The sequence below is a fragment of the Ovis canadensis genome, chromosome 1, assembly GCF_042477335.2.
Source record: "Ovis canadensis isolate MfBH-ARS-UI-01 breed Bighorn chromosome 1, ARS-UI_OviCan_v2, whole genome shotgun sequence".
Lineage (NCBI taxonomy): Eukaryota > Metazoa > Chordata > Mammalia > Artiodactyla > Bovidae > Ovis > Ovis canadensis.
This window is the reverse complement of record NC_091245.1, coordinates 279,094,512-279,119,689: the sequence shown is the minus strand read 5'-3', so window position 1 is coordinate 279,119,689 and position 25,178 is coordinate 279,094,512. Positions and strand designations below refer to the sequence as shown.

Here is a 25,178-nt window from a genome sequence, read left to right as displayed (position 1 = left end):
ATTACATTTTGCACGCTCCTGATTGCTCTGTGTAAACAGTTTTTGACATCTGTCTTTATAGTTTTCGAGGAGAGGAAGACTTTGTTAAAAGAATCATTTTTATACAGCAGTCCCCATTTCAGTCTTGCTTTACCTGTATTATGAAAGCAGATGGTCTGCATGTCTTTTGAATATTTATAACTATCAAAAACAATCTCTTGCTATTCACCCTTAGGCTTATGAGATGTCAGGACTGTTCTGGTTGAAAAAAATCATCTTGGGTGTTTACAGAAAGAGGATTACATTAAGCTGAAATGACTATACATTTTCCAGTTTAATATTTGTCCATCAGCTGTTTAATCGTATTTAGATAATTGTGTAAATAAGATGCTGTAGCTTTTGCCCTCTCTGCTGATGGAGCCTGGAAGCTTTAAATGTGGGGACCTACCATTTTGGAGAGGCTCTGGCTCCCTCCTCCCACCTTGGTTACACCATCCTCAAGGCTTTAGTAAGTTTTGATCATGATATCACCATCCTGTTTAAAAAAAAAAAAAAAAATTGTGCAGGGGAAGCCTGGCTGCAGCTCACATGAATGCTAGGGAGCTGCTGGCTCCCAGTAAAGACTGGAGTTGGTTATATTCTAATATGCAGGTTTAGGGTCCAGCCCTCCAGTTACCCTTCAGCTCGGTCAGGACGTTTTCTTTCCAGTGAGCATGGTGTTTTGGAAAACTTTTGGTATAGTGGGGGTTAAGTGTTTCTTTGACTGGAAGCTGAGCAATCACAGATAACAGATTTTGCTGTGGTTGGTTGATTTGGCAGAAAAGCATGAACAGTTCTGGTTTAAATGATTGAATAACCTGATTAGCATTGTTTGGGGCTGGGTTTTTTTGTTGTTGTTAAAGGCACAACAAAGCAATTTTAAGGGTAATCAGATCACTGTCTTTCCCCAGTTGGTGAACCTTTTTTTTCTTTTATTCCAGGAGGTCTCACCTCTTCCCAAACCTCTTCCCTTGGCTATCAGGTGACCAAGGAGAAAAAGCTTTTCTTCTTTCGGTTTCTAAATGTGTTATAAATGCATACCCCCAGTGTATGTCCTATCTAGCAGGGCGTTGAAAGGATAGAATATTTTGGAAATGTGTGTGACCTCCACCAATTCCTTGTGGGTTTGGGGGTTGCTTTTTGTTTTTCAAATTCAGAGGCCGGCAGTCTTTGAGAGCAAAGGTTCAGAATGTTCTAACCATATCGAAGCCAGGCGGTAGAAAAATTCCACCCTTACCTTTTCACAATTAGAAAGGTTATAAATAATGTATTTGGCTGAAAAGGAAGCTCAGCCTGTGGCAGATGGTATCATTCTAGAGAACCCGGGTTTCTGTGAAGATGGCATTCTTTCAGATCGGAACTCGAGCAGACTCTCAGAAAGAGCCGGAGCTCCTCATGGAGTGCAGACATGTGCTTTGTGGATCTTAGAAAAGCTTACAACTTGGCTCCTAGGATGAGAATATTGTGTCACACTGGGGTTAGGAGACCCACAGCCAATTTCTGCCGACTCCCAAACTGTATTTCCTGACACTGGAAGCCAGAGCCTCTTCTGGGTCTGTGTAGCGTTTGAACTTGGGATTTAAACCAAAGGAGTTTGATCAGCCTGGTTATTTTCGTCTCTGAACATGGATGCTTTATGCAGGCTGGCCACCAAATGGGACTTGCCAGGCAAGTCACATACAGATCTTTGTGAAAGAGACAGGGAGAGGGCGATCTCTCCTATTGATTGGTATAGGCGATCTGGGAGAAGGCAAGCCCCAAAGCTCTGTGACTTCCGAGACATCTGTGTGGATGTAGCTTCAAAAGCCTGGGGCAGGATCTCTTGCAGATTCAAGAGCCAACAGTTCCAAGAGCTCTGGGTGGGAGCTGGATAACCAGAAGTGATGGATTGAAAAGATTCCTCTGATAATGAAGCTGCCATAACCTTTGACCTTTAAGAAAACAGGATGGCTTTCTGGTAGCCTGCAGAGATGACCCATGTCAGTGACCCTTTATTGATCCGCGTGGATATGCCCAGCCCTCTGATGGGTCCAGGCTATACGGAGGTAAGCCCAGAGGCTCACTGCCCAGAGAAGAGAAACGGCTTGACAAGACCAGCACGGTGCCCAAGAAAGGCACGCTTGGGCTGTCAGGAAGGGCCTTTCAGCACTTCCCACTGAAGTTGGCCCCTAGCTGAGCCGCGGTAGCTAGATGGGAGAGGGCATGGAGCCGGCATGTCAGAGGAGCGCTGTGTGTCTTTCTGGTGTCGTCTGCCACATGGTACCTGCAGGCCAGCTTCAGAAGGTACCACCAGATTGGAGTATTGAAACCGTTCCAGTGGAAATGCCCCTTTCCATTGAGGTTTTCTCTGGTTACCCTTTGATCCGACTGGTCATTGGATCATTAATTTGTATCTTGTGTGTTCTCCATAAGAAAATTTCTCTGACTTAAAAATGCTTCGTTTGAAAATTGTGTCTAAGACTTGAGTTATTTAAAGCATAGTCTCTGGACTGATCTGAAATGTGATCCTGTAATGAAAGCCAGTGTGAAGGGAGGCGGAGGGGCGTCACAGGGACTAACTTCTCCTGACCCCGTGCTCGGTGCGGTACAGGCTCTGTGCTGATCGCGCCACACTCATCATGTTATTCATTGTCTGTCCAAACACCTCTTCAAGCTCTTTTTCCAGCGAACTAGTCCAGGGGCAGACACATAGTAGGGGTTCCATAGTTGTTTGCAGAATGAATTAATGGATTCTCAGAACAGCCCCATGAGGCGGTTTCTACTGTCATTCCCATTAAGCATGGGGGATGGTCCTAGTCGTTGACTAATTCAGCACACCTTGAACTTGCAAGTGGGTTTACTTGATTCTGCTTCATCCAACGAACATGTGAAAAGTGAAAGTCGCTCAGTCGTGTCTGACTCTTTGCAACCCCACGGACTATACAGTGCATGGAATTCTCCAGGCCAGAATCCTGGAGTGGGTAGCCTTTCCCTTCTCCAGGGGATCTTCCCAACCCAGGGATGGAACCCAGGTCTCCTGCATTGCAGGCGGATTCTTTACCAGCTGAACGTGTCGTGTGTATGTAATTTGTGCCAGGCGTTTGGGCTGGAGAGAAATACAGAGCCCCAGACCTGTATGGACTCACAAGTCAGTGAGCCATCTTTTCAGTTAGTGATCTTTCTGCATCAGGGTCTCCTTGTGAATGACAGAAGCATCCCAAGCCTCTCTCCTTAGAAATGTGGCTCTTTGCCTGCCTGCCCTCTTTCCCTCCTCACCCCGTAGGAAAATATTATCATCTTGACTCTGTTCTTTGTATTATCAAAGCAATAGGTGTTTATGTCCAAATTTGAAATACATAGCTAAATGTGATCTTTCAAATACCACGTGCCTCACAATTTTCTGAGGTCTCTCTTCCCTACCTTGGAACTCATAGAGCTAGTCAGATGCCATGCCTAAGCCTTCAATAGAGACTTCACCACAAGGAGAAAAAAAAAAGTCTCATGTAGTGGCTGACTGCATCTAGTTGTACAGATCATTGCATATTGTTCCAATAAAAATAGAGGTGACCCCAAGTTACCTGAATTACAGGCTATTTCCCAGCCCCCTAAAAGCACAGAAAGAGAATCTAGAAAGTTGCTCTGGCCTGCTTCATAACCTGTGGATTAGCCTTTTGATTTATGTCTCGCTTAGGCTAATATTTACATTAATCAGAGTTTCCCTGAGCACGCATCACTTGACGGAGTAGAAAGCATCCAGAAAGTCACTTAAGGACAGCGCATACCAATTTAGGGTTAAACGGGGGCAGGGGGAAGCTTTGATGACCATGCACATATGGATATTATTTTCCACATATGGATAATAATGAGCTCCATAGTACTGTTACATATGGGCTCTACTTTTATGAGAATATTTCAGATTTTTTTTTCTTTTTCCCCACACATTATATATTTTTCTCCGCACCCCCCCCCCTCATGTATTATCCTCTGTGGGTCTACTGAATAACATTAAATGGAAATGATCTGTGTACATGTCTCTTCCTAACTGAGGGTAAACTTCTTGTGGCAAAGGCTGTGTCTTAACAAACACTTCTTGTCTCTAGTACCAGCCAGTCAGATAGTAGGTGTGCAGCCCAGAGCAAATCTCACGCACAGAACTATCAACAAAATCGAGTAGCCTGGACTTGTTTGTCAGAAACCTCAGCAAAATTTCAGTATTTCATACCTTTCTAAAAATTAAGAATAAGCTAATGCAAAATTTGCATGTACTATCACCTTAACATTTAAGAATCTCCCAGCATGTCTAAATTGAAGAGTAATAGTTTTTTAAAAATTGGACCAAAGTAGAAGCACATGGGCTCTCGCCCGTTTGCAGAATCACTGCGGTCCATCAGCCATCTCCGTAGTTTTATTACCGTTGACTTTATTGATCCGTCATTAACAATAGAGTAAGTGTGATTGAAGCTGATGGGTTGTTAACTGGATCAGGCAGATTCCTGGCTCTGGTTTTGGCACCCTTGCTAAGTATCTTTTTGTACCCTGGACGGAGGGACACTCTTAGTCTGAATTAATGGCAGAGTATCATGAGCACATTAAGAATGTCTTTTTAGAGAAATAGAATGTGAAAATGACTATCAAGTAGAAAGTGTCAAAAAAAATGTCATTGTGGCTCTTAGAATAGCCGTGTTTTACATCGATAATGTAACTCCAGCTTATCCTTCACTGGAAGTGCTTCAAAGATCCCCGAGATTTACGTGCTACGAGAATGGGTGCATGTTAGGAAATTAGCGCTGATGAGAGGTGTCAGGAGAATCGGTGATAACCAAAAGGGCTCTACATTAGAAGTAGCTGAAAGAAGCTAATGGTGTGAAAGATACTTTTGTTCCCAAACTGGCTTTTCTGGTTGTGTCTCACCTCCCAAACAGTTGCCTTCTGTAAATTGTTTGTCATGGACCAGCTGAAGCCTGAAAGGTAAGTTTTCATGTTTCTCCACATAGAAGAACAGATTGGTGCTGCAGAGTCGAATTAGTTCTGCAGCTCAATGGAGAAATTGGTTTAGCCACTACTAGAGAATATGAGTGTTGCAGACCAAGTCCCTGAAATGACCAGGACCAAGACTGGCAGGGAAGAAAGTACTTTTCCATGTTGAAAATGAGTTAAAAAAGAAAAAAGAAAAAAACATACCCAGCCATACGTCAAAATCATCGTCTTTCTTCATTTTTCTGTGTTAAACTGGTGATTCTGTTTTCCAAGCTTTTCGTTAGATGCAGGATGAAGAGCAGTGACGGAATAGGCTGTTTTCTTTGTTTGTGGTGTCCTCAAGAAACAATCCACCGTGAAATGCATAGATTTAAAACTGTTACACTTAGTTTGAAATTCAAAACCCAAACTTTATATGAAGCTAGCAATAAGATGGCAGCATGCTTTTTTTTCTTCTGATAGAAGATCCTTGTGAATAGTTTGTTTCTTCTTAAATGTGGTCAGTCAGCCGTGGAACAGTGTTAATTTACCTGCGATTGAAACCCAAATACTGAGTAAACAGTGTAAGGGGCGTTTCCCAAACTTTAATGTGCCTGCAACCCTCCTGGGGATCTGATTAAGCTGTAGATGCTGATTGCCCTGGCCTAGCTTAGGGCCCAACCTTCTGCACTGCTAGTAAGTTTCCAGATGATGCTGGTCCCTGGGCCATCCTGGGACTTGCAAGGATGGAGATTTAGGCACCAGACCACAAAGTGGCATTTATTTATGAACTGCGATCAGAAAGTCATCTCCAAGTGTTTGGATTTATTGGGACGGGTGGACAGTTGTCAGCCCAGGAATAGATGGCGTTTCCCATACATGCTGGAGCAAAGTCTGTGGGTGTGATCGCTTTATAGCAGTCTCAGTGGGCTGCAGCTTTCTACTGAAATAAGCATTTGATGATCTGCTTAACGACTTTGAGGAAGTCGCAGCTTTAGGCTAAAGTGTGAAGCAAAAAGGTGTCGGTCCTCCGTGGATTAAAAACAAGAACGCGTTTGCGCAATTGAAATCGCGACCGTGTTCTGCCTCGTGCCGCTGTGTGTTACAACTGCTCTCCCCCTCTCCGTGCAGAGCATGATCTCCTCCATCGTGAACAGCACTTACTATGCAAACGTCTCAGCAGCGAAATGTCAGGAATTTGGAAGGTGGTACAAACATTTCAAGAAGACAAAAGATATGATGGGTAAGCAGAGCGCCGCCGCCGCGGCGGCCCCGCACCGCCGCGTGTCGTGCGGGGGTTTCTCCCAGTCACGTGTGCAGCCAGGCCTTGTGATTGCCCAATTAGAGAGCGATTTAGACTGTTTCTTGGAGGGTGGGAGTGGGTCTGAGTATAATGAGATAATTAAATTCAATAAATGTTTGTGTTTAAATCAGCCCAACCGACTTGGTTGTCAGACACGCAGGAGATGGAGGTGAGGGGGGGTGAGCTGTCATTTTTTTTAACGTCTCAGTGAAGGCCTAACCAGGCCTGGAGTAGTGAGCAGTGGCTGTGGGTTCCCAGAGATAAGTCATGCTTTTATGGGTTTTTTTTTTTGTTTGTTTTTCTTGGTTTTGTTGGAGAAGAAGGGAAAGTGCCTGATTTTACACCCAACGTTTAAAGACGTCAAACTGTATCTAGAGTCTCCGCAGTGGAGATCGGGCAGTGACTGGAGCGGTTGTCTCCAGCCCCCGGGGTGGGGGCTTGGGTGGGTCTGCTGCCTTCTGGACCGTCCATCACCCAAGAACCGTTGCATCATTCCTCCACGCTACACGCCAGGCCTCCTATCGTAACGTGTAACTTCAGGTCAATATTTGTTACTCAGGGAACACATTACAATTATCTGCAGTGTGAAGCGACAGATAAGAGTTGTGTGTTGTACCTGAGGGTTCAGATTGTGACGTTTCTTCCCCCTGTTGAGTCTGCTAGTGTTTGTAGAAGCAAACCCTGTGATTAAGGTTAATGCTTTAATTTCTATTAACGTTTTCTTTCACATACTTGTCCCCTCCAAATAAATGTTTTAAAATAATAGAGGAATGGGATGTTTAATATGCATAGCGTTACGTCATGTTTTCAGTCTATCTCTGTTTACTTCCATTGCATTGATTTAATAAAACAGCAATAATAACTTCTCCTTAAGATTTTAAGAGGCAGGAGAACCTGAATTTTGAGCCTGTTTTAGCTTTTAATATTTGAAGCAAAATCATCCATCTACCAAAACAGATTCTTTGCCTTTTATAGCTTAGAGCTGTAATGAAGACAATACATCATTTTTGGGAATAATTGCTTGAATTACTGTTCCCTATGAATGGCCCACTTGGGCTGATAGCAGTGGTAGAGATGGAAGTTTCTTTCCCTGTTCTTAGTTATATTTTGCATACATCAGTGATTATAGCAATATGATAAGTTCCTCTAAATATAAAGCCAGAATATTTAGTAAAAAGAGAAATGATGATGAAAATCAACCCAGAGTCCACACATGGGAGGCATGGTATACTATTTATTTATTGGCTGCACCGCACGGCTTGGGGATCGAACCTAGACCCGAAGCTGAGAAAGTATGGAGTCTTAACCACTGGGCCCCAGAGGATCCCCATGGTGTGCTATTTAGGACTTACCTACCATCGTCAGCTCTCAGTTCGAGAGCATCAAAGCTGTCTCTTCCTTGTAGCCACAAAGCGTTTGACTCGCTTGCTGCTCACACTCAGCCAGCCCACATGAGGTGTCTAGCTAGGGGAGAAACATTCATCCCGGGCGGGTGGTAATAAATTGCAAAAGGGTGACATCACCTTGTACCGGGATGACTCCCCGCCTCTCCCTTGAAAGATTGTCGTTAGCATCTGGTGATGGCCATAGCTTCTTCAGGAAGCATTTGGATTTTAGCAACTCTGGGTGTATTGGCTTGCAGTATGATAAATCGGTTGCTTCATTCTAAGTAGTGGTTGCGGCTCTCCGTGCCACCTAACTTGAGAGCTATAGCTCAGTGAAACAGGACGTGTAAAATAGCCCAGGGTTCAGTCTGAACTCAGTTATCATTACTTATCATTATGACCTTTTATTGATTATATCGATTACTTTTTTAAACTCACAACTGGTTTAAAATTGAACATAAGTAATATTTAGACCATTTTTCTTGCAAACCTTTTTCTTGGAGTGGTAACAGTTTTTGTATGTGTGAAGTGAAGTGAAAGTCAGTCAGTCGTGTCTGATTCTTTGCAACCCCATGGACTGTACAGTCCATGGGATTCTCCAGGCCAGGATACTGGGGTGGGTAACCTTTCCCTCCTCCAAGGCATTTTCCCAGCCCTGGAGTAGAACCCAGGGGTAGAATCCACATTGCAGGTGGATTATTTACCAGCTGAGCCACCAGGGAGTCTAATCTATGTATCTCCAAGTATTTTTTCATTGTAAATACACATATGTATAGGGCTTCCCAGGTAGTGGTGAAGAATCCACCTGCCATGCAGGAGACACAAGAGGCTGAGGCTTGATCCCTGGGTCAGAAAGGTCCCCTGGGGGAGGAAATGGCACATCACTCCAGTATTCTTGCTTGGAAAATGCCATAGGCAGAGGAGCCAGGCGGGCTACAGTCCATGGGGTCGCTCTATGGATATTTCTTTTTTTCTACAACTGCATATGTTTTCGTAGCTTCACTCTTTCTAGTCACCACTAAGCAACTAGGGTTTTTCTAGAATTTTTTTTTGGTGGGCATCTGTACCACCTGGCTTGTGGGATCTTAGTTCCCCGACCAGGGATTGAACCCAGGCTCTCGGCAGTGACAGAACCAATTCCTAACTACTAGATTTCCAGGAATTTCCCTAGAAGCTGTTTTCAAAATAAATGTTAGTTTTATAAGCCTTCGTGGGATCAGAAGTAATAGTGAATAATAATTTGACCCCAAAACTAGTCACATAGAATGTGAAAATAACTGATTTGGGGCCTTAAATCTAAACCACATCACAGCATTAGAAAGTGTTTTCCCCCTTTCAGAGTCGGTGGCCGGGTGCAGAACAGAAAGGTAGCATCACAGCCGGCTGGGTTCTGTCCTGAGATGTCCTGGTTTCCTGGACCTTCAGTGCCCTGTGCCTCTCTGTCCTTAGGGAAAGCTCGGAGCTCCTCAGCAGTGCGGAGCATCGTTGGCTAACGTGGTTTTCCCTCTCGCCCGCTGCAGTGGAAATGGATAGTCTGTCGGAGCTGTCCCAGCAGGGTGCCAACCACGTCAGCTTCGGCCAGCAGCCTGCCCCGGGGAGCACGGCGGAGCAGCCCCCCTCGCCGGCCCAGCTGTCCCACGGCAGCCAGCCCTCTGTGCGGACGCCGCTGCCCAACCTGCACCCTGGGCTGGTGTCGACGCCCATCAGCCCTCAGCTGGTCAACCAGCAGCTGGTGATGGCCCAGCTGCTGAACCAGCAGTACGCCGTGAACAGACTTCTAGCCCAGCAGTCCTTAAACCAACAGTACTTGAACCACCCTCCCCCCGTCAGCAGGTCTATGAACAAACCTTTGGAGCAGCAGGTTTCCACCAACACAGAGGTGTCTTCCGAAATCTACCAGTGGGTACGCGATGAACTGAAACGGGCAGGAATCTCCCAGGCAGTATTTGCACGCGTGGCTTTTAACAGAACTCAGGTCAGTCCTGTTCATTTGAACATGGTTCTTCTCTGTCTCGCTCTTCCCCTTCCACCCTGGCTGTGCTAACCTTTATTCTTGTGCTGTGTACAGCGTGAACATCGTCTCCTGCTCTCCATATGATCTGCTCCTGGGGGTGCCTACGTTTAAGCGCTTCTCTCCTCCGCAGAAACCTCTGCTACCAAGAGAAGGCTGTGTACAGATGGATCCCGAATCAGGGGCCCTGAAAGAGCAAATGTCAAAAATATTTCAAGCTGCCGTTACCTATGCTTTTACCTAACGGAAACAGAGAGTGTTCGTAGCCGAGGGGGAGAGGTTTCAGGACGTGGCCAAGGCCACTGGTAGGACTCCAGGCCTCTAGCCGACTAGGTTCCTTTCCTAGACCCGGGATCAGCCAGACCTTTTCTGTAACGTGACATACAGTAAACATTTTAGGTTCTGAGGGCACAGTACCCATAGAAGTAAGTGCATGGATGTGGGTATGGTGTTTCAGTAACACTGTTTATAAAACAGGCGCTGGAGTGGGTAGGCTTGCCCTTGGAAGCCTTGTTTGAGACTTCTCACTGAGTTTTGCGTGCACCCCTAGAGTTCACGCCTTTGTCCTCCTGGGCAAATTCCTGTGAAGATACTATCGGCAGGGAGGACACTTAGGACCTGGAGAAGGGTGATCCAGGGGAAGGCCTAAGATAAACGCTGTTGAAAAGCCCTAAACAAAGAGTGCTTGACAGGATTTTTTTTTCCTTTTTTTTTTTTTTGGTCAATTAGTACAATATATATGGTGTTTATTTCTGGCCCAGGCACCCACAGACAGCCCCACCCCCCTCAAAAAAAAATAACCCAGAAGAGCGTGTAACTGATTATCGGTGAGGACATGATGTCTTTTAACTTTCCTGTTTTGCCACTGTTAACTTCTCTTGTCAGTTTTTTCTTTTTAAGCCTGACTCATACTTTCCTTTCATATTTAGGTTATTTTATTACATGATTATAAGAATAAAATCCTGGTACAAAAATATCTAGTATTAATTCCTTGCTGGCAGAGTTTCCATACCTAGGAGAATCCCAGCTGTGACTTATTTTTGGCTTGCCTTCGCTGGATTGAAAGTTAGGAGGCCTTACAGAACCTTTAACTGAGTGTTTGTTTTGGGGTTCTTTAACTTTTTTTTGTACATCACTTGTCTGTGTTTAAGGGGATGGTTCAAAAGTTTTTTCTCAGGTGGCAAAATTGTACGCGCTTGCCTAGTTTTATATCTTTAACTTAAAAGTATATTCATTATTAGCTGGTACATTTAATCTGACACCCTTATTCAGTTGCAGGGTCATTATTTTAGAGAAATAAAGTGAACAGACGAAAGAATCAAGTCAGCCTTCTCGATGCTCCTGTTTCTGGCAGCTGATATCAGTACTTTTGTAAACAGCAGCTGACTACCCGCAGTTCTCAGTCCTGGGCAAAAAAGCAGGCAGGTCTCTGCATAAAAGTTCAATAAGATGCTTGTTGAACTGAATTGAATGCCCACAAAGATAGCATTGACATGGACACAGACGACTCGCAGATTTACTGTGAGTGAATTTTGGAAGTTGAGCACATTGTTATTTCTTAAAGGACTGAGGAAAGTATGTTTTATATGGTAAAGAGTGTCCAGCTAAAGGAGAGAAGGGTTAGGTCACTCCCATTGGGGCATTTCTTCATCGTTGGGGCTCTCATGTCCCAGGCAGGCATCACCCTGGAGAGTGACCATTTGTTCTTCTTGGGCTTTCACGTAGACAGATCCCATAGATACCAGTAGGGTTTGATGCTGGGAAAAAGGCAGAGTTCTCCCTTTTTCATGCCCTGTCAGTCTCCCCAAAAAGGTAGTTATTTCTGTGGTTAGCGTCGAAAACAGTGACTTAATGTTTTTGAGGGAGAGAGGGGAGTGACGTCTGGGTGCAGCTTGATATCCATCTCTTTATTAATAATAGCCAGTTGAGAAACAGTCATTACTGAAAAATTGTCTGGAGCCCCCAGTGACAGAGGAGTTTGGTTTTAAACCTTTATATTGCTAATTGGGACTCCTTTTTCGAAATGGAGGTTGGCCGTGTTTGTAGCTGTCTGATTTCAATGAGAGTAATTTTTTAATGTGTATTTAAGGATCCACTTTTGGGGCATTCGCTTTAGAGCATGCAAGCATGCGTGTCTTTTTGGTGGTCATGCTGAAACACCACGCTCACGCACACGCACACACGCAGCTGCATTTATTTTAATAATTATACATTGGTATGCGTGTGTGTAGTGTTTATTTCAAAGTGTATGCATTTCAATAAAAGCAGGTGCAGCGTGAGAGTGTATGTCGTGCATGTGGAGGACGAAAATACGCATGCTAATGCATATGTATAGAGCAGGAGCTCTGCAGAGCTAAACCACGCGCACGTCTGTGTGCGCTCCTTACAATGTGCAGTTCCAGCTCCAGGTTTAAGAAGAATTAATGTCAAATGTGTACATACAGATGCAGAGCTCTGTGACGTGATCGGATGAAGACGCTGGCCCCCTGTAAACAGTACCTGAAAACATTCGCATAATAGATTGTGGTATCGTGAGCTGAGCCTGTTTTAGCCATTGACAGCTCTGTACAACTCTAAAATCCTGGATCTCTTGTTTTAACTCTTCTTTGGAGAATTTTCTCATCATATTAATTGGGTCTCTTAAGATGTTCATGTATCACTTTTTTTAAAAGGTCTAAAAACTAAAAGGTTTTAAGAAGTCTACCTTTTCTGAAAGTTTGTGATGAAATTGATATAATTCCTTGTTTTGAGGACTGCTCCACCTTCTGAATGAGGGGCGTATGTCCTTTAATTGCTACTGAAGACACCAGCTCTTAGCATCTGCCATTCACTCACTTATGCCTCCTTGACGTCTTTTTAATGGAAACCCACGGCTAAAATTAATTGCTGAAGCTTCTAGACTTTACATTTCAATTCACTTCTCTGTATTATTGCTATTTAAAGGTCATTATAGAAGGGAATAATATGTGCCTCCTCCCTTTTTAAAAAATTTAACCCAGAGTTAACGCTGATCCCATCCAGTGGCTTTTTTTCTAACCCCCCTCCGCTTGTCTTTGGCACGCTTTGTTTTCCAGTAAAATAAAGAATGAAGATGGATTATTCAAAACTGATAACAGTAATGGACCATCATGCAATGTTTTATTGAATTTGAGTCCTGTAAATTATGTGGTAGAGAGAAATTTGCCTGCTTAAGTATAACAGAAATTGCTACTGTGTTCCTATAATTCTTCGCAGTGTAATTTAAGAAAAGTCCACTCTCCATATCACTATTGAATAAAAGGTAAAAAGGTGCTATTACCCCAACGTGACAGCTCTGGTTTGGCCTCCCAAACGGCAGAGATAAATGTGTCTGCTTATAACTTGCTTGGCCTGAGTCCAGGGTAGTAGGTGGAGCTTGAAAGTTGTCTTTCACCTGGACACATGATTAAAAATTCACCAAACAGCAAAGGCAGGTAGCCCTGAAGAATATGCTGCATGTTTTATTTTTAGGAGGCGATTTCATCAAATCCTATTTTTCTTCTGAGGGCTTTGAAGTTCCATGAAGCTGATAAAAATCTATTTGAATCAGTGATTATGTTCAAAGAGGAGACGAACAGGAGGCCAGACAGGCCTTTGTTCAGATTGGCAGTCTCTTTCGCTTATCTGCTGTTTTCAAGAATTCATAATTAGCTTTTGGAAGTACTGATAGTATTTATTGAAGGTTTTTCTTTCTTTTCCAATTACTAATGAATTTTACTTGTAAACTCTTTCTGGAACATAAAAAAAGGTTTAGGAATTCATCAGCAAGTTCACTCTTTAATTGGAAACATTAGAATTCTCACAACTGTCGTGGAATGACGACGCAGAATAGTTTCACGTTTTCACGTACAGAGCGCACGCTGAACGATTTGACGACACAGAGTACAATGAGGAGCAGCTTCTCATTTCCCATGAAATTGACGTCCACGAGGTGCTGGTAACTCACCGTATAACATACAAAATTCAGGTTCTTTTTGGAAACTCGAATGACTGATGATTTTAATTTTGTTCAACAAATTTATTGAGCACCTGTAGGGCACAATATTGATGTATTTTAGTCAGCCATAGAAAGCATGGTACACGATGACCGTGAGATGCTGCATTTTTAGCATGAAGAAGAGTTTTGATAAGAGATCTTTCTTACTCTCCACCATGGGGGGTTACCACAAATGATCTTGACCTGGTGTGACAATCTGAGCTAGATTGTCAACCATGAGAAACAGGAAGCAAAACCATACCCATCTTGAATTCATAAATGCAGCTGCTCAAGTCACAGCAGCCTGCACAGGACCCAGACGTACATTCCCAAATCGTAATTCTCATGGCACTCATTTTGCGTCCAGAATTTTCTGGACGTCATTTTTTGGAAAGTAATTAACACATTCTAATCAAAACATTTTCTAATAATATTTTCAAGCATTTCCACCAGGGGGCACTCCCCTCATTGAAAGCCTGGGCCAAAAAAACAGGAAAAAAAAAAAAAACAAAACCCTGAAGGTTTCTTAAAACACCTGAGACTGTCTACACTGGCTGCTTTAGAGCTCTTGGAATCTCCCAGGATTTGAGACTTCAGTCTAGACCCTCCCAAAACATCCCAGCAGAAAACCCGTACTTGCTCTTGTTAGAATAATTAAGTGAAAATAAAATGCTTTGCCCCGAAAATGCTTTGTATGCTCAAGTGAGACATCATGCCAACCTCAAAATGTGGTTAGAGAAATTTCTAAATCCTCTCCCAAGTGACCTGCTGTTACTTTAAGCTATATAGGAATGACTCCAGCCTCGTGTTAACAAGACTTGATATTGTTCTGTATTTTTTTCCCATGTTGGTTTTCTCACCGTGGTTCTCTAGTGGAAAGGATATTTTGTTGAGATCCCTGAATATCTAATTTCAGATTTCCCAAGTGTAATAGCATCCTAAATGTTTACAGGATCTCTTTTGATCTACCATTATTTTCTGAGCTGTGGTTGGCTTATGACGCTGTGTTGGTTTAGACGTGCGGCGCAGTGATTGAGTTTCTGTGTGTGTGTGTGTGCATGTATGTATGAGGATGCTCTTGCTCAGATTCTCTTCCCTTACTATCAACTGTTGAGTGTCGTTCCCTATGCTGTGCACTGGGTCCTTGCTTCCATGTCTGCATAGTTTATTTACATAGATGCTGTTTATCTATGGCGATGTATATGCATGAATCCGTCTCCTAACTCGCCCCTTCCCCCTTCCTCTTTGGGAACCGTAAGTTTGTTTTCTGCGTCTCTGAGTCTGTTTCTGCTTTGTAACTGAGCTCCTTTCTGTCACGCTTTAGATCCCACATATAAGCGGTATTATGCAATGTTAGCTTTGTCTGACTTCACTTAGTATAATTTCTAGGTCCATCCATGTTGCCACAAAATTTTCTTAAATTACTGAACAGTTACTGCATATAAACATCTTACAGAGTGCCACATAACTTTTCACTGAAGGCTTACTTTGAGTAAATTAATAATTACCATTAGAATTTTCCCATTGGGAGCATAACTTGTTCTTAAGTTTCTGTCACCTGTTTGTAATTTTTTTCCTTTTATGCTCCAAATACACATAATCCATTTAATAAATATTTTTCAAACATGTGGCAGGCATTGTTCTGAGATAATATTAAAGGGTATTAGATTATTCTACTTGAGGAATTTATAACATTGTATTTATATGTACTATATGTTAATATCTCTTTCCCTATGGTTAAGATAGACTGCTTTGCCAAGGACATCTTTTAATATCTTAACAATTTTTAATCCCCATTTGGTGGGCAAGATTGGAGAGCAGGGGCTTTTTAAAAAAAAACACACCTATTTTAAAGCTTGTTTCTGAGACCTGCATTTTTTTGGTTTCAACATGACATATCAAAAACCCAGTCAATCTAATTAGTTGGTCTTGTGCAGATTAAATAGCTGGGTGATTGACTGCCTGTTGGACTAGGTTTTAGTTAAATTGACTGGATGTTTTGCTTTTGTGTAAACACAGTTGCAGCATCACCTGTCAGTATCATGAATGAAAGGACAGACACCCTTCATCCTTCAGGCACCTTTCTTAGGGTGAAGCTGGCTTCCCTTGTGTGGACCAAGTGAGAAAGCAGAATGAACTCCTGAGCCCTCTGAGCCTGTTGGAGGTCCTTTCTAACAGCAGTCTCCAGATCAGTTTTAAAGTGGACACCGCTTTCATATTGTATGTTCCCAACTGTTCTCTTGAGGCAGTAGGCCACATTAGCCCTGAGGAATTGGGAGCAAAATCAGGTTTGTGCTTCGAGGAAAACCATGAAAAAACCCCAGTGTTTAACCCTGGGGCTTGGTCGTTTTGACACTTGACCTCCCTGCCCCAAATGTACCCCATCGTCATTTTTTCAGGGTTATCAGAAAGTGAAATTTGCAAATTATAAAGAGGTCTTGACAACATTTTATCCTGAGCCATATTGTGATAAACTGAAATGTAGGAAGCAAGCATGACTTGGCATTCCACGCATTATTTCATGTAGAAGATTGAAGAGGTGAGGGCTACTCAGCCCTTACCAAATGGGCAGGAAGTGTTTCTAATCCTTGTATTTCATATACTCCCTTAAAGAGAATTGTGGAAAACCACCCACTTGAAAACATTCTTCCAAAAACTAAGTAGTTGACAATGCTCTGTCATTTGGGAGGAGCACCCGAAAGGCGTTCACTATAATGGTCTGTGCATTTCTTCTAGCACTGATAAGACTATTCCTCAAGAAATGGGATTATTACAGAATTTGATATATTCTTTTTCATGGCGTACTGCGGTGGTATTTTGCAACGTGGAAAAGGGGTTACGTATCTCATGTAAAGGGTGGTTTGTGAAGTTCAGAATTTCAGCCTGTTCCTGGGTGGTGTATAGCAAGCTTGGGGGGTTGTCAGGATAGTCTCCTTAAGGGTAAATAGAATCACTTGTCATCGACTCCACAAGGAATACCGTAAAATCCTCGCCTCTGAACACCTCGTGTCCATCTTAGGTGATGGCTTAGCGACGCTCTTCCCTAGCACGTTGCGATTCGCTTTCGAGTCTTTCCTCTGTGACCCTGCTTCTCTCGCAGTGCCTTTGCGTCCTTGCGTGTTGGGCTGTTGGCACTCCGCTGCCTTTGTGTAGGCAGCTTGGGAACTGCACAGTTCAGTGCTGGCGTATTACGAGCATTTCATTTATTCCTAACTTGCCTCAGTCCTCACTCTGTGAAAGATTTCATGGCAAGTTAAGCTGCTCAAAGGAAGGAGACCAATTAGGCAGTTGCAGTTTATGTTATGTGTAAAGCAGACGCTTAATAAAATTAAGAACACAATTGAGGCTCTCTTCTCCACCACTTCAATTGTAACTAATATATTCCTGTGTAGAATTGATGCTTCTGACTGTTCATTTTCCGAGCAGAGTGGAGACGAAAAGGCAGGCATCCCCACGGACCGGCAGGGACCCGCTCACCCTGTGCCGTTCATTCCCCGCAGGGCTTGCTTTCAGAAATCCTCCGAAAGGAAGAGGATCCCAAGACTGCGTCCCAGTCTTTGCTGGTAAACCTTCGGGCTATGCAGAATTTCTTGCAGTTACCGGAAGCTGAGAGAGATCGAATTTACCAGGATGAAAGGGAGAGGAGCCTGAATGCGGCCTCAGCGATGGGCCCTGCCCCCCTGATAAGCACACCGCCCAGCCGCCCTCCCCAGGTGAGGCTCCTTTTCCTCCTCATCCTTTGCTGCTTTCAGGTTTTGTTTAAAAAAAAAAAAAAACGCTAAGGAAGACTCTCAATAAAAAAAATAGAAAGATAGATGCTTAGGGAGATTTTTTAAGGAGCAGTAATTCATAGTTGCTTGAGGAGAATTTAGTCTGAACTCACTAACTCTGGTTTAAATACAATAAGCTACTAATTAGATGGGGAAAAAAATCACTTTCCATTGCTTCATTTTGGGGGTGAAAAGTGACCTTCAAATGAGATATTTGGCCCTACTACTATGAAGTAAAAATGTGTTTTAAACTCAGTAGGAAAATGTAATGAAGTCCATTTTATCCCTACCAGTTTTAGAACCACCATTTGAATAGTAAATAAATAAAAATAAATAAATAATTCCATTTGTATTTATGCTTTCCAATACGAACTGCAGCTGGTACCAATTACACATCATCTCGTTTGTAATCTTTCATAATTAAGTTTAGTACAATCCTTAAAGGCAGCTTTAAATGGACTGATAAGGAATTCCATCCATATTCCCAGAAATGGGCACATTCTCTCTTTTCCACATTTTTGCATTTCTTAGAAAAGTCAGCTTCCTTGATTATTTTTTAAATCAAGTTTAAAAGGTGGCCTTATAACTATTATAAAAATTCAAGAAGTTAATTTCAGCACAAACTATTAGATATAAGCATGAGAGTGGATTAGACTTAAAATCTTCAAGGAAGTGTATTTCTTACACATTTAATTTGTGTTTTGTGCAGTTCTTAAAAGTAAGGTCAGCTAAAATGACAAAAAGTGAATATAGAATACTAATTTAAAGTACTTATGTAACATAATGTCATAATGAAATTATCTCTTAATGATTTCATCCATAGTAAAAAATAGCCATTCATTTCCAAGTATAGAAATAAAGTTCATTCAACACTAGAGATGAAACTGCCACAGAAACTCCATAAATGAGAAATAGACATAACGTAGAGCCACTTGTGGAGGGTCTTAAGCTGCATATTGTGATGTTCTGAAATGATTGCTTTTTAGAAACATCACAAAAGTCCAATTTCTCCATTTTATTCAGTGAAAATCAGTTTGGTCCTGATGTCTGTCGGAGCAGAGTAAGAAGGCGTTGCTGTAATTATGGGTAGGAAAGACGTGTGTCTCCAGCAGAAGAGCGTGGCTCCCATATACACTCGTGTGTACCCATCTCCTGCACAGACATGGATTGAATTTGATCTGTAAGGCTTCTCTAAGATATGCCTTACAAAAGAGCGGGGAACTCTTTATAGACATATGTGACGTTTGTAAGAGCGGTTAAACAAAAACTGCTCCCCTTTGGACTTGATTGAACACTCAGTTCAGAGTTAATTTACGTACCATCGCTAATTTCGCTGCTGCAGTCATCATTGGAAGGCCTCTGGGCAGTTATTGTTCTTATCACTTAATCTGCAATACTAGCAAAAAGAAGGACTTATTTAAGACCAGTGCGAATTTAATTGTTGAGTTTCTTTCTTCTTTTTTTTTTTTTTAAATCTGTTCAAATATTTGGCGTAGTAGTTCCCTAATAGAGCGTTTGTTTTCTAGGATTTTAATGCCTTTATTTGCTTTTCAGATGTGAGTCTGCTCTCCTTATTCATCAACTGTTTTCTTTAGCCAAAGTAAGATTAATTCTTAATTGTGATACTTATTTTGGTATACTTGTAAGATACTCAGGTTGCTTGCCTATATGTATATCTAGAGACTATCTCTGATGAGAGGTTGGGTTAGAAACTATGATTTATTTTGTCCTGAATTGCTGATGAACTGGTTGAGCCACCCTCAGCTGATGTGCTAGTTCTCAAGAGGAGTTGAGACTAGGCCTGTTAGCCTGGATATTTAGCCAGTGATGAATATACTTGGATACAGAAGAGTCTTAATGAAGATCTTTCTAAGAAAAAGTTTTTATTTGCACAATAGTATTGTCCATCTAACAAAACTCTGAAATGATTGTGATATGTGTGAATAATTTTATTTCACTGCTTCGTATAAATCTTCAAGGCATCTTACGTGTTTCACTGGATGGTACCTCATCAAGCGTCCCTGTTCACTCCCTGATTTTATCATACCAGACCTCGCAGCCAGTGTGTTCACCTTTTACCCTTCGGCAGTGATGCAATGAATTAGATTTGGGGGAATTTTCAGTGTATGAAATGTATTGTCAGTGTAGAATGAGAACTTTGGATTTAGAAAAACAGGTGATAGAGCGGTTGAGTTAGTACTGTCTTGGAGCAGCTGAAATGCAGTGCTTACCAGTACCACATGGGAGGTTTTCATGTCCTTATTTACGATGACTAAAATGGGAGGAAAGGGTGAAACCACAGATCAGAAAAGGACAGCAGAATTCTGTCTCTTTACGTTTTGTGTTTTGCCAGAGAGGAGTCTGTATGAGATCACTGTGCGTTTCTTTTCCCCCAAGTGAAGAGAGGAGTCTGTATGAGATCACTGTGCGTTTCTTCCCCCAAGTGAAGATGCTCGAAAGCTGTTCTGAGACAGGTCTTTGGCTTGCACTGAGCCTGGACAGGCTTTGTTTCTAAAGAACTGCCTGTTGCAGGCAGAGGTCCCTTGTGGCTCACACCACAGGGCCCCTGACGAGAGAATGGAGCCTCTTCCAGCTCCTTCCCTGGGGAATGTAGGTCATATAGGGGATGATTGGAAGTTCCTGGCTTGTACCAGACCGAGGACCTAACCCATGGAGGTGCGCAGATTCTAATCATCTGCAAGAAGGGGCTTCCCCAGGCCACAGGCTTCACTCCCAGGAGAGCCTCCCCCGGGGAAGGCATGGACCACCTGCAGAGGCTCTTGGCTGGCCTCGTCTTGGTGAGATGGCCCTGTGCACCCCTGCCCGTCAGACTTCAGAGAGGTAGCCACGCCAGGAGCTTTGTTGAAAGTATATTTTCACAGTGTATGTGTTCTAATTCGAGAAATGCAGATACCATGGGACTTCCATAGCAGTCCAGTGGTTAAGACTTGGCTTTCCGATGCATAGGGTACGGATTTGATCCCTGGTCTGGGAGCTAAGATGATCCCGCTTGCCGTGTGGTCAGAAAAACCGAAGCATGAAACAGAAGCGATATTGTAACATGTTCAGTGAAGACTTTAAAAGTGGTCCACCTCCCCCCCACCCCCGATAAAAAGGATATCTGATTCACGGTTTTCTGAGCACCTTCATGTACATGAATTCCTGGAATTCTCGTACCAACCTTTTGGTGGGAGAGAGATGGGAAAAGTCACAGACTTTGTTCTCAAATCCTCTGGTCAGGGTGCTGTTCTTGCCCCTACCTCAAGCCACGTCCAGAGAACATAGATTAGAAAGGAGAAGATGGAACTTGGAGACTCTGTTTGTCAGAGAGGATGAGAATCTGTGTTACCAGCTAAGAAACAAGAACACAGATGAGAACGGTGTCCTGATGAAATTGACCGTTTGACAGAGGATCTGCTTTGGAAGACGCTGGGCAGTGGGCGTTTCTGAGATTGTAGAGGAAAGAGCCGCTTTGACAGAAGGGATGTCTGGGAGACAGCCGTCCTTCCAAAGCCCCCTGATCTGAGAGGTTTCTTTTCTATCACTTGGCAAATTAATTTTATTAGTAGTAATTAACTATTACTTTCTTGGAGTTGTCTATTCCACCAAACATAGCCATTTTAAGTTAGGGGTTTCTGTTTAGATGTGCACTTACTATGGATTTATTTGTATGTTTTAATATATGTGACGTTTGAAGTTAAATTAGCATTTGCTGTCTTCCTAAGGACTGTTCAAAAGCCTATAATTATCAAGTTTTAACTTTTACTTAAATTATATAATTACTTTTCCTATTTTTTTTAACATATCTTTAAGGAATTCTTTGGTTTCTTCTGAAGTAAGATGTGATATTTTATAGTGATGTTTTAGAAGATGTACAAAGTTGATAGATGCAGTATACAGTATAATTAACTTAATCTGGTAGCTTTACCCTTCTGTCTCTTTACAACAAATTCTTCTATAATATAATAAAACATTAGTTATGGGCAGGAACTTCACACTTGATAAAAGTTTTATTATGAATCGCTTGACCAGTTTTATGTTAAGATCACATATGTGCTTGGAAAATACTTCTCCTTAATAGTCATCTTTTAAAAGCTAGAGGACTTTTGAAAAGTCCATATTTGGAAAATAACCAATATTGTTTCTACAAAAGGAAGCAGAAAAGGATAGAGCCGTGATACTCCAAACAGTGTTAATATATACAGATTTGAAAATGGAGGCTATTTTCTGTCACCAATAGGAATTCCTCAATATAGCACACGTCTTACATAACATTACTAAGGAAACATTTATAGTTTGCCTAACTTGAAAAATAAATTTAGATTGGATTTTTTAAACTAATGATAAAAGCATTTGCTACTAAAAATTAGACATTCATGAGCTAGATTTAGCAAAGGGCCACCAAAAAGCAGGTGCATTATGTCTTAAAAAGTAAGAATTTTTCCAAATAAAGAAGTCCTATGTAATGACCCCTCCAGTGTACTGCGGTGTTTTCTAAGATAAGCATTGCTGTTAGACCCAAGTTCAGTCCTCAGCTTTGCCCCGTGGACAGATGACTTGACTTAACCTGTTAGTTTTCTCAATTTAAAAACAGAGCAGTAATAGAACATTAATATTAAGCTACTCAGGGCTCTTACGCAGGTGAATGTACCTTAACCCAGTGCCCAGCTTATAATAGACAGCCAAGGTCGGTTTCTCTCATTATCATAATTATTATTAGAGCGGCGGCAGACTTCGACTTGTGTGTGTGCTCACCCTCGCGCACGTGGGCGGTGTGTGCTCACCCTCTCGCTCGTGTGCGGTGTGTGCTCACAGGCGCTTCCCCGGTGCCAAGGGCGACCCCGGTAGCGTCCACTCTGTGTATAGCACGCGCGGCGTACATGCCTAGGACGGCTTGAGGAATTCAGCAGTGTGTAAAGGAGCAAAAAAAAAAGAGAAACCTTCACGGGACATTTGTGTTCTGCCGCACGATTCGCGTGAAGTCAAAAGCAGGCCCTCGTGCCGCAGCCTGCCCCCGCGCGGGAGCGGGACCAGCAGAAGGCTCCTCCTCAGCTGCTTCCCGGCGCCTCTGTAATGATGGAGCGGTGGGCCTGCCTTGATAAAAGCCATTCAGAGAGCAACGGCCTTTCTTTTACCTCCTCCGCTATTTGCGGAGAAGAGCTAGAGAGTAGTTTGTTTTGCCTGGAATGAACTACTTTATGAATTTTAATGTGTGATATGATATTAAAAGCTAAACCAGGATTAAAGAAGATTTTTTTTTGTGCTAAGCTAAAATAGTACTTAGTAGAGTGAGGTATAAAAGATTTTTGTTTCCATTTTTACCTGGGGAAAAAATTTCAGCTTTCATATTTTTGAAAAGCTGTCCAAGTCAGTTCCCCTTAAGCAATAGCTTGTGTTTAGGGAAAAAAATGTGATTCCAGAATTCTAATAGCTTATCTCTGATAAGATGCCTGTCCGAGCCAGCAAGATGATAAAGAAGAGCTTTTCTAAATATTTTTAAAATGAGTAATAGAGTTCGTTAATATTTTTAAAAGTTACTGCTCTCACTTAAAAAAAAATGTTTCATGTGCTTCTTTTCCACTTTTGACCATGTTAGCTGCTAGGAAATGGTTATTTGATTTTTTTTTTTTTGGTAAATAATTTAAAATGTTTGCTTGTTGATTCAAGTGTCAATTGCTTTATTAAAAAAATTAAACCAAAGAAAATTTTAGAAGCAAAATTACAAGGTTGAGACAAATGATTATGGCCCACCTAGAAGATAAATTCTCAAGCATCATTTTTACAGAAGAATGAAAATTACTTACGAAACACACTGCAACTCCCAAGTTTCCAAAGCCTGCCCTCTTAACGACTGCTAAGCAGATCACTACCAAGGAACTATTTCTTCCAATGCACTGGACTCCGTGCCTCCATTTCCATAACATTCAGTGTTCAAAGCGATTGAAATTGCTTTTCTTTTCTCTTTCATTTAAGCAGTGAGAAAAATAGGTATTAAAAGGGACCCCATGGGGTGATCAAATCTATCCTTCTGCCTCAAAGCAAGACCACCCCAGAGCAAAGTTTTGAATCTCACCAAAGCAACTTTGTAGGCAATTTATGGTAATGCGGCAACTCTGCTGGCTCCTAACGTGGTGTTTAGCAGATTATTGCTTCAAAGCCGGTGTCTATGCTTGGTGGCCTCGGTCCTTTACTGCCTCCCTGAGTGCCCCTGCTCGCTGGAGCCCCAGAGCTGGCAAGGGCACCTGTGAGTCCAGCCTCCTGCCATCTCTGATGCCGGTGGGCCCCGTGTCCTCCCCGGGGCTGTGGTCCAGCCGTTTCCCAGCATCCTTGTTTCTGAGCTCCCAAGGCTAGTGTCCAGGTAGGAGGGTCTAGCCACATCCTCCAGAGGTGAGTTATCTTGCTAACTGGCTGCAAGTTAGAAAGGGAGTTGGATGGCAAGCTGATCTTTACTTTCTAAGTGCAGGGAATTAGATTGCATAATTAATTCTGCCCCTCTTTTGATACCAAACATTTGGAGGCAAGGTGAAATAAGGATTAGAAGTCTTGCTGTTTGGGAGAATATGTCATCTAGGGCCCCAAATTATTCGTTTATCCTAAACTGAGCTTCAGTTTCCACTGTTCATAGTAGATGAGAGGAAAGGTCCAAGACGCTCAGTATGTAGAGAATGGAATCTGGATTCTGTAAAAGGCGCGAAGAAAAGCGATCTCCGATGAGTCATGTTGTCGGGAGCAACGTGGTCCTGCGTCTCCAGGAACTTTCCGTTTACGTTTCCATCCGTTTCCCAGTAAAAAGCAGCTACGTGGTTCATACGTGAATGTCCCAGGCTGGTTCCTGTAACTGCGTAATAAAAGTCAAATTTTTATTTTAATGATTTAAAGTATTAAGGATTGCTTTTTAAGTTTTAAAAAAGATTATGATATCAGTAAATTTTGAGGTTGATTTCCCCCCTAAATTTTTTGTCATTTTTCTGGTGATATCTGCTTATCATTTTTACCAAAGGGATTGATATTGATTCCTCAGTCAAGATTATATAGTTTGAATATATTTTGTGTGACTTGCAGTCATGTTCTATTAAATATTGTAAAATATTTTCTTATTGTCTGGTTCCACAAGTTAAAAGGAGATAGTTATACAGGGGTGCCAGGAAGCGATGAAATAATTACACGGAACAGCTTGGACATGCACTTGTAAAATGCAGCCACCTTTATGATAATTAAGCAAGGCACTCTACCTGTTTCATGGATGGATAGAAGATTTAAATATGCAGCTCTGCAAATGGCTTTGTTATGGAAGATTTTTAAATGAAACATAAGTGGAAAAGGCATAAAAAAAGAGTCTAAAATTAAAAAGGCCATAGTATATAATAGCTATTAGTGGTGCGATTGTCTATTAGGCATAGGTACCCAACAAAGATACAGCACTGTGCATTACCGTTTTAATTGTGAATTTCCTTTGTTAGAATTGCAATGGAAGGTAATTGGGTAACAATTAGTTTAGGGTTTTCAAGTCTTCAAAACTATTCTGCTTTCCAGAAAACTTACTTTATGGCATTATAATTCCTGGTTGTCAGCTGGCAGTTGCTGTCATATTACAGATGCAATCACCTGTGGCAATATGACTTCCTTACCTTAAGCAATCTGATCTCCAGCTAATAACTCATGTTGAATGACCGCCCTGTTGATCACCTGGATCGTAAAAGGAGCATCAATGTCCAGTTTGGATGCTGAGCCTGAGAAGCTTCAAAACAGTTTGGCCAATGGT

At 42.2% G+C, this 25,178-nt stretch overlaps 1 protein-coding gene across 4 annotated transcripts in view; it reads left to right on the top strand.

Moving 5' to 3' along the window:
- The window catches only part of SATB1 (SATB homeobox 1), a 102,632-nt gene that overhangs the window by 42,177 nt on the left and 35,277 nt on the right, over positions 1-25,178 (top strand). For all 4 annotated transcript variants that reach the window (XM_069569017.1, XM_069569038.1, XM_069569023.1 and 1 more), the window contains exons 6-8: positions 6,085-6,196; positions 9,162-9,616; positions 17,147-17,359. In XM_069569017.1, the coding sequence (XP_069425118.1) occupies positions 6,085-6,196; positions 9,162-9,616; positions 17,147-17,359 (780 nt within the window). The remainder of the gene's footprint in view (positions 1-6,084; positions 6,197-9,161; positions 9,617-17,146; positions 17,360-25,178) is intronic.